Source organism: Gavia stellata, chromosome 7 (assembly GCF_030936135.1).
Source record: "Gavia stellata isolate bGavSte3 chromosome 7, bGavSte3.hap2, whole genome shotgun sequence".
In the NCBI taxonomy this organism is placed as follows: Eukaryota; Metazoa; Chordata; class Aves; order Gaviiformes; family Gaviidae; genus Gavia; species Gavia stellata.
The window spans coordinates 36,381,133-36,395,577 of record NC_082600.1 but is presented as its reverse complement, the minus strand read 5'-3'; the positions used below and the strand labels follow the sequence as shown (position 1 = coordinate 36,395,577).

At 34.2% G+C, this 14,445-nt stretch overlaps 1 protein-coding gene across 1 annotated transcript in view; it reads right to left on the bottom strand.

The window, feature by feature from the left end:
- Window positions 1-14,445, bottom strand: part of RYR3 (ryanodine receptor 3) — a 239,895-nt gene that overhangs the window by 140,128 nt on the left and 85,322 nt on the right. The window contains exons 13-19 of the mRNA XM_059819553.1: window positions 12,978-13,099; window positions 8,821-8,989; window positions 7,668-7,803; window positions 5,940-6,035; window positions 5,118-5,236; window positions 2,529-2,662; window positions 1,663-1,904 (exon numbers count right to left, since the gene is read on the bottom strand). Of these exons, the coding sequence (XP_059675536.1) occupies window positions 1,663-1,904; window positions 2,529-2,662; window positions 5,118-5,236; window positions 5,940-6,035; window positions 7,668-7,803; window positions 8,821-8,989; window positions 12,978-13,099 (1,018 nt within the window). The remainder of the gene's footprint in view (window positions 1-1,662; window positions 1,905-2,528; window positions 2,663-5,117; window positions 5,237-5,939; window positions 6,036-7,667; window positions 7,804-8,820; window positions 8,990-12,977; window positions 13,100-14,445) is intronic.

Here is a 14,445-nt window from a genome sequence, read left to right as displayed (position 1 = left end):
TCCAGTTTCATCTATACTCTTAAAAAATCTTCAACATGAATAAAAGACCTTTACCAATTAAGATAGATTGTTACACATTTTAGGCACAAAACCTAATTGCCAGACCTCTGTTTTAAATATTGATGTAAGTACAATACATATGTAAAATCTTCTAGAAATTTTAGCAACTGTTTTGCTTCCTACTGCTTTTCTTTCTCCTTTCATTACTTACTGATAGTTTGATTAAGAATGATGTTACAAAGATAGCAGATGATGCAATTAAGGGTATATAACTAATTACCTAAACATTTTCTTATTTTATAGCCTTATGCATTATTTATTCTCTGAAGTGTTCCTTATTTAGAGAATATTTAGGAACTTTAAGAAAGCAAAACCAACCATCAGCATTTCCTGTGTTGCCATTTGATTCCTACAATTAGCCAACAGCACTTTGCTGGTTGTTTCTATAGGAACATACACTGACACGATTAAAAGGTACTCTTGCTGTGAAAAACCTGTCTGTTTACAAAAAGTGTATTCTAGTTCCCTTTCCCTGGGTATAGTATTGGGGCAGGGATAACCACACAAAAAAACAACAGCCCTGCTAATAGCTTCAAAGCCACTTCCCAGCTAACTATGCGCCCCAGAGGGCTCTCACTAATCCCTCTCCAACGCATCTTAATCAGTTTCTTCTGTTTTCTCCTTTTTCCCTCAGTGGTTATTCTTTATAACACGCTCAAAAAATATTTGAGCTGCAACACTTCAGATGAACCCTCCTGTAAACTCCTTTTACTCTTCTAGAGCTCATACTCAGATCTACCTGACTGCATGGGCTGTGACTTCCACTTTTTCATTAACTCAGCCCACTAACATCTTCAGTTTGTTTGAACAAAGAACATCTAAATCTAAGCCACAAGTTTACCATCACTGATCCTTAAGTGACCACAAAATATGCATTTGCTGGCAACCATTAACTCCCTTCTTTATAAACTGCAAGTGTAACCACTTCAATGCAGTACTTATTGAGAGTCTCCTACAATACTACACACATTAAGAAGCATTCCTAGCAAAAAATCTGTTTTATTCTGCTAAGCCTATTTTAGATAATAATATGAAAAATATTTTTTCAAACAGCATAGCAATTACAGGTTTTCAGTTTGATATTACACCACAGAAATCTATGTTCTAAAAACAACTGAAGTTGGTAACAGTGTAGCAATGCCAAAATTATCTTTTATGAAACTATTTATAAAAATTTAAATTCAATTTATTACATTTATCAATAGGTGTGAGGAAAATAATGTTATTTTACTTCAACTGTACATACAAAGTGAAATAATACTGCGAATGTAGATCCGTATACAATGAATTTGTCTGAGGTCAATACATCCAATGATTTTGAACAGAGAGGCCTAAGTCAGTATTGATCTAGATCTGGAAAATGCAATTTTTTCCTCAAAATCATGAAAATAGAAGCTATCTGCTAGAAAGCATAATTGGTATAATTCAATATTGACTAAAATCTCAGACAAGAAGTCTGATCTGAAATTCTATATAACTTCACAGTATCCTGGAGTTCTGAATGTAGCTCACTATAAAATAGCATGCTATCTACAAACAGGTACTGAAGGTAAAGGTAGGTAACTCCAAAATGTAAGAAGTGGAAGTGAACAAAGTACTTACCAGACCACAGATGAAGGCCATCAAAACCGTAAGAGTACAGGTCATCACCAACACCATTGCCTCCCCATCCTTCTCCACCTCCAGGATAGGGGGCATAACCTGAAGTAGAGGCCCATCCAACTCGTAAATGGGTAGGTTCTGCCGTCAAGAATGGATCAACCTGATCAATTATTAACTCAAAGTACCACTTCTTGTATTGTGCAGAGCCCTCAGCAACACCCAAAAATATGTTTGGCCTTATGCTAAGAAAGAAAATGTAAGCCAGTTAGTGTAAACTTAAAACGTGACATATGAATTATACTGCTGTATAAGAGTCAAATTCACTTTGCAAATATGACAAGTGTAGATGTTGACATTTTGCTTATAATATTTAAAATAGTGACCCATTTTATGACTTTATAAAGCTGCTGTAGAATCATCTTCTAAGGTATAGGTTCCACACTTTGAAAAATTTATAGTCAAAAGAATAACAAGATCATTTCCTAAAATCAAGTGAGGTTGCCAGGAAATCAAATCCCTCTTAAAACACACAAATACGTCACAGCATGTTTACATACTCCGTAATAATTATTAGGTAAAGCCATGCTCTGTTTTGAATGAGAAACAAGCAACTTTCATCTTTCCATTTCAGAACAGATCTTCTTATTAATCAGCAATTTCTATCTGAGCACAGTTTCCATTACAATTGCCATATTGTTAATAAAAATGAGTTTTTCAGAAGTTAATACATAAACACTTCCTAAAACGTGCGTCTCAATATTGAAAGCTATGGAACATCTCTTAGGTTACAGTATTTTCTTCAATCAATTATTGAAGACATGTAAGTTCCTTTCTTTCTAATATAACAATAAAACATGTCACTATACCTTGTCACATCATTAATCAAACGTGTTTGCAAGAGTAAGTCTCTTCGAGGCAGTAGATTGTCACAGATCAAATTTTGATTGGCACGAACTGCAACTCCATTACAGACACAGAGAGAGCAAAGCACATCCAGAACCTTAGGAAAAAAAAAAAACAGACGAAAGTCGGCTACATGCAGCTGCATATACTATTATTCAGTTGTTAGCTTAATTCACATTCAGAATAGGTCTAAAGCAAAGAATATAATACATATTATCATTATTACTTTCTAAATATTTTTCACACATATGGACCGAGTGTAGTCTGTACTACTGATAGAGGATATCAAACATTCATGGAACACAAATTCAGAACACAGGGTTTGCAAAATGCCTCAAAAAACCTTCCTTTGAGATTTCTTAGTCTCATTTCTATAAGAAAAAAGCAAAGCTATAACAGCTGTATGTCATTTTTTTTAATTAAATCTTATTAAAAATTTGAAATGTAAAATGAAATTGAGAAATTTACTGCAGCCCAAAAAACTTTCTGAGCAAAATTAGTGGACGATTCTCAACTGTAATTCTCAGACTGCTTATGAATCTGTTCTGAAAGCATGTTTTCAATATGAAAAGTAATCAATTTATTTTTAAAATGAAAAACATTTAAAAGAATTCACTATAAAGCAAAACAGTTTCAGAAAGATCTTATTCTAAAGTTTCAGCTTTCTTTTTTTTGGTCACAGTCTGAGAAGTGAAAGAGATTGACATAATTCTCCCACAGAGTACTGGAGCAAAAGGTTTTGAAAGAGAGAACACCGTAACATAGCGTTGTTTAACGCTGAGGAGCAAAGCTGCACACTTTTGCAAAAAACAGAGAAGCTTAAAGATGCACTTGAGCTCTGACAAGCAATCATTGAGCAATGAGCCCAAATGGTCTAAACCCTTTAAAGACCGTCTCCAACACCATCTTCACACTGTTGATTACCATTTTGGAAACCACTGTAGAACACAAGAGTCAGCAGAACAGAATGGAACATTTCTTTTAGCCACTCCTGTTCTCTGCCCAGTGGGTTAGCACAAAACCACCCTCAACAGAAGTTTAAGCTAATATATTGTGAACTTTGCTATGTCTCAGCCCACTCATTTTTCTTTCTACCATCTCTGTTATTCGGCCGAAACCTCTAGCAGAAGGATAGAGGCAGTAACTTAAATAACCACAGAAACTCTGACGAATACTCAGCTGTAAAGTGTCTTAATAACATTAATGAGAATCAATAACTCAGAATTTACATATAAACTGTTTAAATAATCTCTATGCACTCACTGACCATCTTTCTGACATAAAACTTTTCATTAAAAAAATCTTTCAAATTTCAATTTCAATTCAATAATTTCAGTGACAATTTTGGTTAGTAATATTACTGTTTCTTATTTCCTAAATCACTACATAATTTCTAATCTAGGAGGAGAAAATTATATACTGTTTCCAGAGTAACAAATAAATTCATTACTTCACATTACTTCATTACTTACTGATGTTTAGTCAAAAACATTACAAATGGAAATGCACAAATCTGTTACCCAGTCTAGTTCTTCTCCTGTATACATTTTCCTTTTCTGCTTTAAGTTCTCACTAGGAGGTCTACATTAGGATGCTCCAGCTGAAACATTCTTTTTGTAGGTGACTGGCAGAGCACAATAATCTTGCTAACAGCTAAAAATAGTAAACTAAATGTACCGTTGCAATTCCAACTTTTTTCTTATGCCTACTTATATCAGTTCATACTCCTTAACCATGCTTAAAAGTAACTTCTCTACCTTCCATATCTGTAGTTCATTAGGTTCTCTGTATTATCTTCACCTGTAAATCAGTAATTTCAGCTCACTAAAACTTTATCTGTTCTTCCTCCAGGTTATCAGTCTTTCAAATAAAATTTTAATTGAGGAAGGAAACTCACATCAGAAAATCACACATAAAACTATATCTTCCTCTGTGTTGTGATGTCATCCTGATCGCAGCCAGAAACTGTGTTCACCTTCTTCTGTCATAATAAATTGCACAGTGATGTCTAAATTAATTTCCACCATTATTTCTTCTGGTATAACTCAGGGTTTTTTTCTTTCTTCTGAACACCTGTGTTTTCAGATACTTGGATTATTTTTCCAATTTCTCATTTTATTTTGTTCTTTTCTGCTACTATTATTATTACGTAAGTAAGGAATGACTTCGCAGGATTTAGTTCTGTCTTTCTGCAGATACAACAACATAGTTCACTGCTTCTGCAGAGCCCTGCATCACAAAGCAAGCTACTCTGTCCACGTGCTTACAGAATCAGAATGCTTCATTTTCTCAGCAAATCCAAAGTTCTGGCTGGTTATCAATATCTCTTAACTATTTGCTTGTCATACATATTTGCTGTATTTGAAAGTGAAAAGCAATTATATATTACACATTTTTCAATCTCAACAAAGCAATTTTGCAGATGTACTTCAAGGTTATTTTATTCCGTTGAAGGTACTAGAATCACATATTTCCATGTAGACATTTCTCTGAGTTTTTTCCCACAAATCATTGTAAGATTATCAATACATTCTTAGTTTTTCCAAACATACCTTGTAATTGCGCCCGTGTTTATCCAACAATGAAATAATGGATTTGATGTGCTCCTCAGCTATTATATTTAAAGCTTCTGGGCTTTCAACCAAGATGCAGTGCAACACTTCCAAAATACCTGTATGAAGGCCACAGAAATAATGTTGTAATTAAATCACCTGTGCAACTGAACACAATCTAAAAGCTCAGTAAATAACAGAGTATCTTAAGAGATGCTATCATTTCTCCAGCCTAAAAAGGGAATGAAAACACTTTTAAAGAGCATTGGTATGACTATGATGTGAACTGCATTACACTTAAATGCATTTTGAAGCTGTTAATTTCTGTTTTCTTTTGAAAATAGCCACAATTTTAAAACCACTTGAGAAAAATGCAAATGCTTTTCAATGAGAGAGATAAAGGTTTTACTAGGGAGCATTGCATAGTATTTTGATATTTTGATGAACAGCCCATAGTGAAAAAAAAACTTCTCTCTCTCTATAAATATATGTTCTTTGATCTTGTGCCCACAAACTTTGGTGCTATTGGATAGCAATGGGACAGTAGTCTTGATACTGTCTGACCCAGTCCATTAATTCACCAAAGTCTCGTTCAACACTGATTGGATGTGGTATCGCACATACCAAATGAATGGAGCCAAAAAAATGCCACAAAAATGTCTGTTTAAACGTAACACTTTGCTCTATTAAAAAAAAAAAATGCAGTGTATTTGTTTTCTAAGGCATGTTGTTTTCAAGGAAAACTGCTCTGACATTTATAATGTAAGACAGTTGTGTATGGTGTATTGATAGTTAATTGACACTGATAAAAGTGAGTCTCACCTGAGGAAGATTCTAATCTGTCCAATTTACTTATTAGCCAATCGAGGTTACTGGAAAACTGAGTACAATTGTTTCTGTTGCCACGAATGAGAGCAGCTGGAAAAAAATCCACAAGGTATAATTTTATAACAAGAGATTTCCTTTTTAGATCACCAATGTTAATCACATATATTTAAACACAATTTTTATAACAACTTCACAAAATAATAAACAGACAAATCCTAAATACACGTCTTACGGTAATGAAGAATTAAGATTTTCATTAATTTGAGTATCAGCAACTGACATAACTTCTAAAGAGCATGTAGTTTCTGAAGTTGACAGGGGTCTACTGGATAAATAAGAATTTCAGCAAAAAAAATGTTTTGTTTATATTTTATTTTATTGTTAAATTTAAATAGATATTATCCACCACCCTTGTTTGATGCAAATATCAAGCACTGTCATGATCAAGAGGCACTTCTTTTTCTATTTCTTCCTACCAATGCGTGGGAAGATCACATGCAGAAGTTTAAGCTCAAGTGCAGGTTAAGTGTACTGCTCTTTAGCTCTGCTTTCTCATTAAAACATGTCATAGAATGGATAGCTTTTAGTCTTCAGCAGTGCAGAACACAATGTTATTTAACTGCACTTTGAAAGTTTATCAGCATTCAAGTATTTCAAGCAGTACTGATTTTCTTTCTTCCAGAAGTTATTAGAAAAACAAAAAAAGCCTTTTGCACACAATTGTAAAGGATTTTTAGTATGAAGCATTAACTTAATATTTATTACATCAGAACAAGTGTGTTCAAGATGTACCTGCAGAAGAAAATCAAGACAAAATCTGAGAAGACCTGCATAGCATTACAGAGGGTTTTTTTCACACTACTTTTATTTGAACTCATAAGAACGTAGTAAAATGAAGGCAACGGTATCTCATAACTTTCTAAAGCAATGAGAAGATTTCACCAGAAGCATCTGCACATCTGTGCTATGTGAATAATCTCATGCTTCAAAGCACTGTCCCTGGTTTGTTTTATTCATGTCCTAACCCTCCCCTTGCCTATTTTACTATGGTTTGGGACTAACTTTCTTTGTAATGAAATTAGACTATATTTAAACTCCATCAGAAGACAAAATTCTCCTATATGAGGAATTATGCAACTTAAGTATCAAATTAGTGATTTAAAGAAATACGCATATACACGCTTCTCCCACCCTACTATATAATTTTGTCCCTATTACAACACAGGAGCAGTTCATTCCAGAAAGCATGGCACTGAAATTGAAGAAATCTTTTCATTTCTGTTTTATGTAATTATTTTTATGAACATCTAAATCTAAGCCTCAAGTGACAAATGTGGATTCAGTAAACCTACAAGTTCTGAAATACTTTTAGGCTTCTCTTCAGCTTCATATATAAAGACTGTTTTCCAGTTTTTCTAATTTTTAAAGTAATAATTCACACCTATTTGCATACTACAAGTACATTTAAAAAAAAAAAGATATGCATTTGGCATGCTGCACCAATTTTTTCTCTTAGCTGAGATTTATTTTTCTGCTGTATCATTGTTCAATAAACTCTGTACTCTGTAATAAATATCAGTAAGTATATGGAAGAAATTCTGTAATTTACATGATAGAATGAATAACACACAAAATATTCTTCTTTGGTGGTGAAGTAGCAAGTAGAATATAAAGAATACGTATCCTGTTTTTTTTACATTAGTAGATTATTGAAAAACTTACCTAACAATTTGTAAAGGAGATTCAGAATTTCTTTCCATGCTGTACCATGTTCTTCTCTTGCAATTCCTGCAAAATGAGCTGCGCTGTTGTAGTCATTTAAGCGATCAATGCAATTCAAAACTAGTGCCAGCATTCCCTAAAAGCATATGACAGAGAAAAAAACCAACTGTACATGACAAAGCATTTGCTGGTTTTTTAAATTATTTTTTCCTGTACACATTTAAAAGTTGCATCATCTTAGATTAAAAAAAACCAAACTATTGTGCTTAAAAGATTTGAGTATGTATTTTTCTATATTAAAATCGTGCATTTCAAAGAATCATTCTATACTGTTCCTTACTCAGCTAAGTATTACAAAAGGTAAGGAATAAACAAAGCTGACAATAACAGCTTTTATAGTTTTTATGAATAGATTCTTTTTTACACAGAATCTTCTTTACATAGGAAAAAAACCACTTAAAGGAATTTTGTTGATGAAAAAAGGTGGAAATTTCACTATCCAATAAAATATCTGTAAAACAAACAAGTTCAAATACTAGAATAGATTTTTAACTTCCATTTGACTGGAGACTAAAATGGTATTGAAAACCTGCAAGCAATCCAAACATATCTAAAAACATTGTAAAATATATTTCCTGCATATACAGAAGTGTAATTATTCCATGTTCAGAGAGGAGCAATTCTACAAGTATGTGATGTATATCCTTCTCTAAAACTAGTATTTTTCCAGTTTTTAGAGATAAAAAGTTCCTGTTTCACATCCTGGTGGACAGGCAAGACATCAGAAATAACATCAATCATTGATACTATATTTATTATTCATTTGAGGTATCCAGAATGTGTAACTTCATAGACTGAAAAAAATTTCTTGTCATAATAATTTCTTTTATAAATGACATCTGTTTAAAGATGCTCAGAAGTAGTAAGACCAAATTTTATGAGAGACCGCTTGTGGCCTGTGACAAGTGTGAAAGTGAAGAATACGTAACAGCAAGTTATCATATAGCATTACAGTCTATTTTTTATATATATATCAGCCACGGAACTTTACATTATAAATCATATGCATGCATCTAGATGATACAGTTTAGATTCTTCTCAATGTTTGTGACATGATACACTTAAAATAATGCAACAATTCCTCTCTCTGTACCTCTTCTTTGAATAGATTTTGTCTGTTTTTCAGGGACCGAAGCTTGCTTTGCTTATCTTCATGTTCCAGGTCTTCTTCGGGAAGCTGGAAGTAAGTAATCAGGTCTTGCAGAGTCTGAGCCATCTCCTCAACAGGCAGGGCAGTGGGTGATAGTGTTCTGTTGTTTCCACTAAGGAAAACAACGAGAAAGACTGGCAGCATTATTCATTTTCACACTGTAATGTACAGTATTATGTAGCAGCCTATTTTCTGTTGGTATCTAAATCAAGTCTTTTTATACATATGGCATATGTGTATGAGCAAGAGCTGATCTGAATTGCAAATCATTCAAACATCTATTGTTTGTGTGTCCGGTGCTCAGAGCTTCCTGAAGTGGAATCATGTTTCCCTTTCTGCACTGATGTAAAGAGAAAGAAAGATTAAAAAACCTGCAAAAATGAGCAGAAGAAACAATATGTCAGCAAAAAGATGAAACAGAGAAGAAAGATGTACCAAAGTCCTTTCTTACAGTAAATGATTTTTTTTAGATACTTGAAATCCTATTGATGATATAGATGTAATGTGCAGATGGTCTAAAATAGTAGCAGTTATTGAGGCTGTACACCCCCAGTCTTCTAGACAAAGAATACAAAAATAACAGGTAATCCTAACCATTAATTAGGTCTTCTGTATCAACTCTATATAGGAAATTAAAGAAAAGCAGGCTTGAAAAATGGTGGCTCTGTTTTTATATCCTCAGCACAGGAAATGCAAACTAGTAGTGTAGTCACTTGTGATACTGGACAAGTAATGTTTTAAACACAGTCTCATATGGAGGGTTCTATGAAAGCAAATTCTTAATTATAAACTAATTTTTCTTTTTTTTTTTTTTTTTTAGTCTATTAGGCAGTAAAACAAGGATGATCACTTGATCATCATAATTAAAACTTCTGCCAAGTACTGTGAAAAAGTAATTTCTTCAGTACTAAATAAATTCTTACCGATTTTATTGTATATTCTTATATGTTGATCTCAGCAATTATAAATGAATATGCATTGACACAGTATTGTATTTTACCCTAAAAATCTTCAGACAAAACCATATCATATGGAAGAGCTATATTGAAGGAAACATGGAACTTTCACTGAAGATCTTTGTCTTGCTGCTTCTCCTAAAAAGCTATTATCCTGTAAGTTTACTAATGTAAGAAAAAATGTCCTGAACAATTTACTCTAAATAATAGGAGAAAGGAAGGGAAACAAAAGTAACAAAAGCAATAGCATAATAAAATTATGCTTCAAAATGCCCCATATTTTCAAACTAACATAGCTAAAGGTGTTATTCAAAAAGTCAAATACAACCACATATGTAAGGCCGTTTTCATGATACTTCCCCTCACTATCCAAATACTAAAGCCCTTATCAGAACAATCAGTTTAGAATTATTTCCATCTAAAGTTTCAGACTTATTGGTAACTAAGGTCTGTCAAAATTAAGCTAGACTAATAAGCGACAGAAAATATTCTGAACAGTTTTGTACAAATTGACAAGCCAGATGATATACAGCAGTAGAACAAACCTTTTTAAGCACAACATAGATTTCAAGAAGATTCAAAAAATTTAAGCTGAAGCGAGTACATTAATAAGGAGAAAGCAAGTCAAATTTTGATTCAGAAAATCTATTTCATAAATAATATTGTTTAAATACAGGCTTCAATACAGAAAACCAAAATAGGGACGAAATGTGATAAATACAGTATCTTTTCATGCTCATTTTGTCAATTAAGATTCAGCATACAAAGGGTCAATAGTCAGCAACGTACAAATTTATATAAACTGCTTTAAATTATATTCATATCCAACACATTTGTTTTTCTATTGGCCAAGATTGTATTCTTCCATGAAAAGAAAGGAATTATGTTGACATACATGTAGCAAGGATATCAGGCAACTACTCACAAAGTACAACTCAAATCAGGATTATGACAGAGCAAGTCTGGTGTCAAGTTAAATTGTTTGATTTCCCTGACTTTCTAATGTCCTTTGTAGTATTGACTCCATGCTTAGGGTACTCATATATTCCATGTTTCACAATGCCCAAGTATCCAAGGGCTTTGGTGTTTTCATCTGTGGAAATAGCCATGACTGTTTCCACATTAGTTCTTGAGTTCTATTACACAGTTAGTGCAACAGCCCAATCCCAGATAATGCTTACTGAACTATAACTACTAACTGTGTTGTCCTCTAGTAGAGCAAAGACTAGGAAGATAAATACTATTCAGAATGTAATTCTATTGATTCTGTTCTAAAGTCTTAGAATCACAACTTGAATTATTCCTTAAAATCAGATATAGTCACCACCTCTCTGCTGAGATTCTGTTACTGACTTTGAATACCCATACATCCATTCCAGTGCAAATAAACATGTTGGTTTAAACAGGGGATTTAGGAATGCTCACATAATAATTTAGCTGAGAAAGAGAAGTTAAGAAGTTGTTCCTTTTACTTTCTCAGCTCACAGTTAGCCTTCTGCCCTAACTGTTGTTACTGCATATAATCTGTTATCATAGAATCATACAATGGTTTGGGTTGGAAGGGACCTTTAAAGGTCATCTAGTCCAATCCCCCCTGCAATGAGCAGGGACATCTTCCACTAGACCAGGTTGCTCAGGGCCCCATCCAACCTGACCTTGCATGTTTCCAGGGATGGGGCATCTACCACCTCTTTGGGCAGCCTGTTCCAGTCTTTCACCACCCTTATTGTAAAAAAATTGTTCCTTATATCTAGTCTAGATCTATCCTCTTATAGTCTAAAACCATTATCCCTTGTCCTATCACTACAGGCCCTACTAAAGTCTGTCCCCATCTTTCTTATAAGCCCCCTTTAAGTATTAAAAGGCCACAATAAGCTCCTCCCAGAGCCTTCTTGTTTCCAGGCTAAACAACCCCAACCCTCTCAGCCTTTCTTCACAGGACAGGTGTTCCAGCCCTCCCCTCTGATCATTCTTGTGGCCCTCCTCTGGACCCACTCCAACAGGCCCACGTCTTTCCTTTACTGAGGACTCCAGAGCTGGATGCAGTACTCCAGGTTGGGTCTCACCAGAGTGGAATAGAGGGGCGGAATTACCTCCCTCGACCTGCTGGCCCTACTTCTTTTTATGCAGCCCAGGATATTGTTGGCTTTCTGGGCCGTGAGTGCACATTGCCAGCCCACGTACAGCTTTTCATCCACCAATACCCCTCTAACAAGCCTTTCTCTGCAGGGCTGCTCTCAACCCCTTCATCCCCCATCCTGTATTGATACCAGGGGTTGCCCCCACCCAGGTGCAGGACCTTGCCTTGTTGAACCTCATGTGGGCCCACTTCTTGAGCTTCTCCAGGTCCCTCTGAATGGCATCCCATCCCTCAGGTGCGTCAACTGCACCACTGTTATACTGCATACAGTTCACCAGAGAGGACTGCCTCTCCTATGATCTTTAAATCTTCCAGATATGATCAGAGGCATGACAGAGATGTAGGAGGATCAATAGGATGGGTGATTAAAAAGGTAGAAGTAAAATGTTGCAGTCCAGATTTTGAAGGCAATATTTTCTTCTCAGACATGCAGAGATCTATTTTGTACTTCCTTCTGTTGTTTATTTGCATGGACTTGGGGCAGCTATGGTTTCCCCTCGTATTTTTGATCTAAACAGTATTAGGCATCAATACTCCTTTCAATTAGTTTGACAAATTTGAATAGAGTTAACTATAATATTTGGTCTACCAAGAAAAACAGAAAAATAAGAACCCTGTTATGAATATTGGGAAGTTCTAGCTACTGTAGAATACTTACTAATGGAGTTACACTGAGATAATTTAGCACGTTTTCTTCAACCTGGATTATGATCCAGTTTGCTTCTGGTTTCAGGGTATTGGATTTTATGTAAATAATCTTAAATAAGCTGCTTTATCTATTTAATGGCATTACTCATCAAAATGACAAACTTAAGTCAGCAAAAATATATTGCTAACAGCTTCTAAGTAGAAATACATGAAAGCAGGAAACAAGGATAAATTATAAATGTTAGATAAATGTTAGATAATATAAATTATAAATGTTAGATAAATTCGTATAATTTCAGAATACTCTAAATAACAAACAAGCAAAAAATGGTTGTATATAAGATGGTAATAACTACCTTATAAACTGGCTGAATAAGCTTGTAGTATTGCGAATGATTCGAGCAGCCTGGGATTCCTCGTGCTGACATCTTTGTAAGGTTAGACCATCATCCATATGGCCTTCTTGATGTAATATAACCTATTGAAAGTCAGTAATTAAAACAGTAATTACTTAAAAAAACCTTTGTGCTTTTAAATATTTCATAACTTATTTCAATATTGCACTGAACACAGTAATTGTATATATACTGAGCTACTAATTAATCACTATCTGAACACCTGTTTATTAATTAATTACAAATTTGTCAGTCTCACACAACAGAGTTATTCAGTGAAAACATTTTAATATACCTTTATTCTCCTGCAATTCATTAAGCCTATATGCTTATCAAATATTTTCCAACTGAAACAAAAAATGTCATTCTTTCTATATTCTGGCTGTCAGGGAAAGATGACCTTCACTATCTTAAACATCATTTACTAAAGGATTCATACATGAAAAGAGTACTGACAAGAAAATCAGTCTGGAGTGAAACACATCATAAAACTTACAATGGGGCTAAAGGAGCAACAACATTTATGAGTAACTTCTGATTCATTTAACTATTCTCTACACATTATATTGGATTCTTACCAGAACCAGATATGAACATCATAGGAACCTGAAGTAGTAACAGAGATCCTTTGGTGGGATTTTAATTCTTCCCTTTAAATAAACACCCAATTTCACAAAAAGTCCGCATAATTTTAGGTATCACAAAACCAAGTTTTGATCATTTTGACTCATAAAAATCCTACAGCACTTTTGTAAGAATTAAATGTGAGTTATCCTGCTGCTTTGCTTAAGATGTAACCTACTGAATTCTCCAATGAAAAATGTATTATTTTAGCTCTGAGACAGTAAAAATTTGCTGTCCAACTTCCCAGTTAGCTGAGTAATTTTGTAGGCGCTGAACAGTTAACAAAGAAAATAACAATGTTATACAAGTGGCTACTGCCACAAATGGGAAGGTTGTTTACCAACAACTTTTTGAACATACATTAGCATATAGGTATACCAAAGCATTGGAAAGTGATCGTTTTTTTATACGTGGCAGGATCCAAAGTACACATGTGCTCTGTTCCTTCCAAGATACTGATGAAGTACTTTTAAAAGAGACACACATCACCCTATGAGTTTATCTGTACCCCAGAATCCACGGAAATGGGATGGAGAAGACTAGGAAGACACTTTCGAATTAGTTTATTGATAATATTATTTTAAACAAGACTAGTTTACGTTATCGGTCATCTTTCCTCTTTGTTCAAGTACTTCTTTATACAGATTCACACTGTGGGTGACTTTGTTAGCTGAAGTATCACTGTTTCCATAAAGAAAGGTCCTGGGGTCTCTTAACTGAACAGTAACTGAAGAACTGTTCTTCCCATCACAAAATTAATAAGAAAACATTTGACAATCAGAATGTTTCCTCAGGCCATTGCATG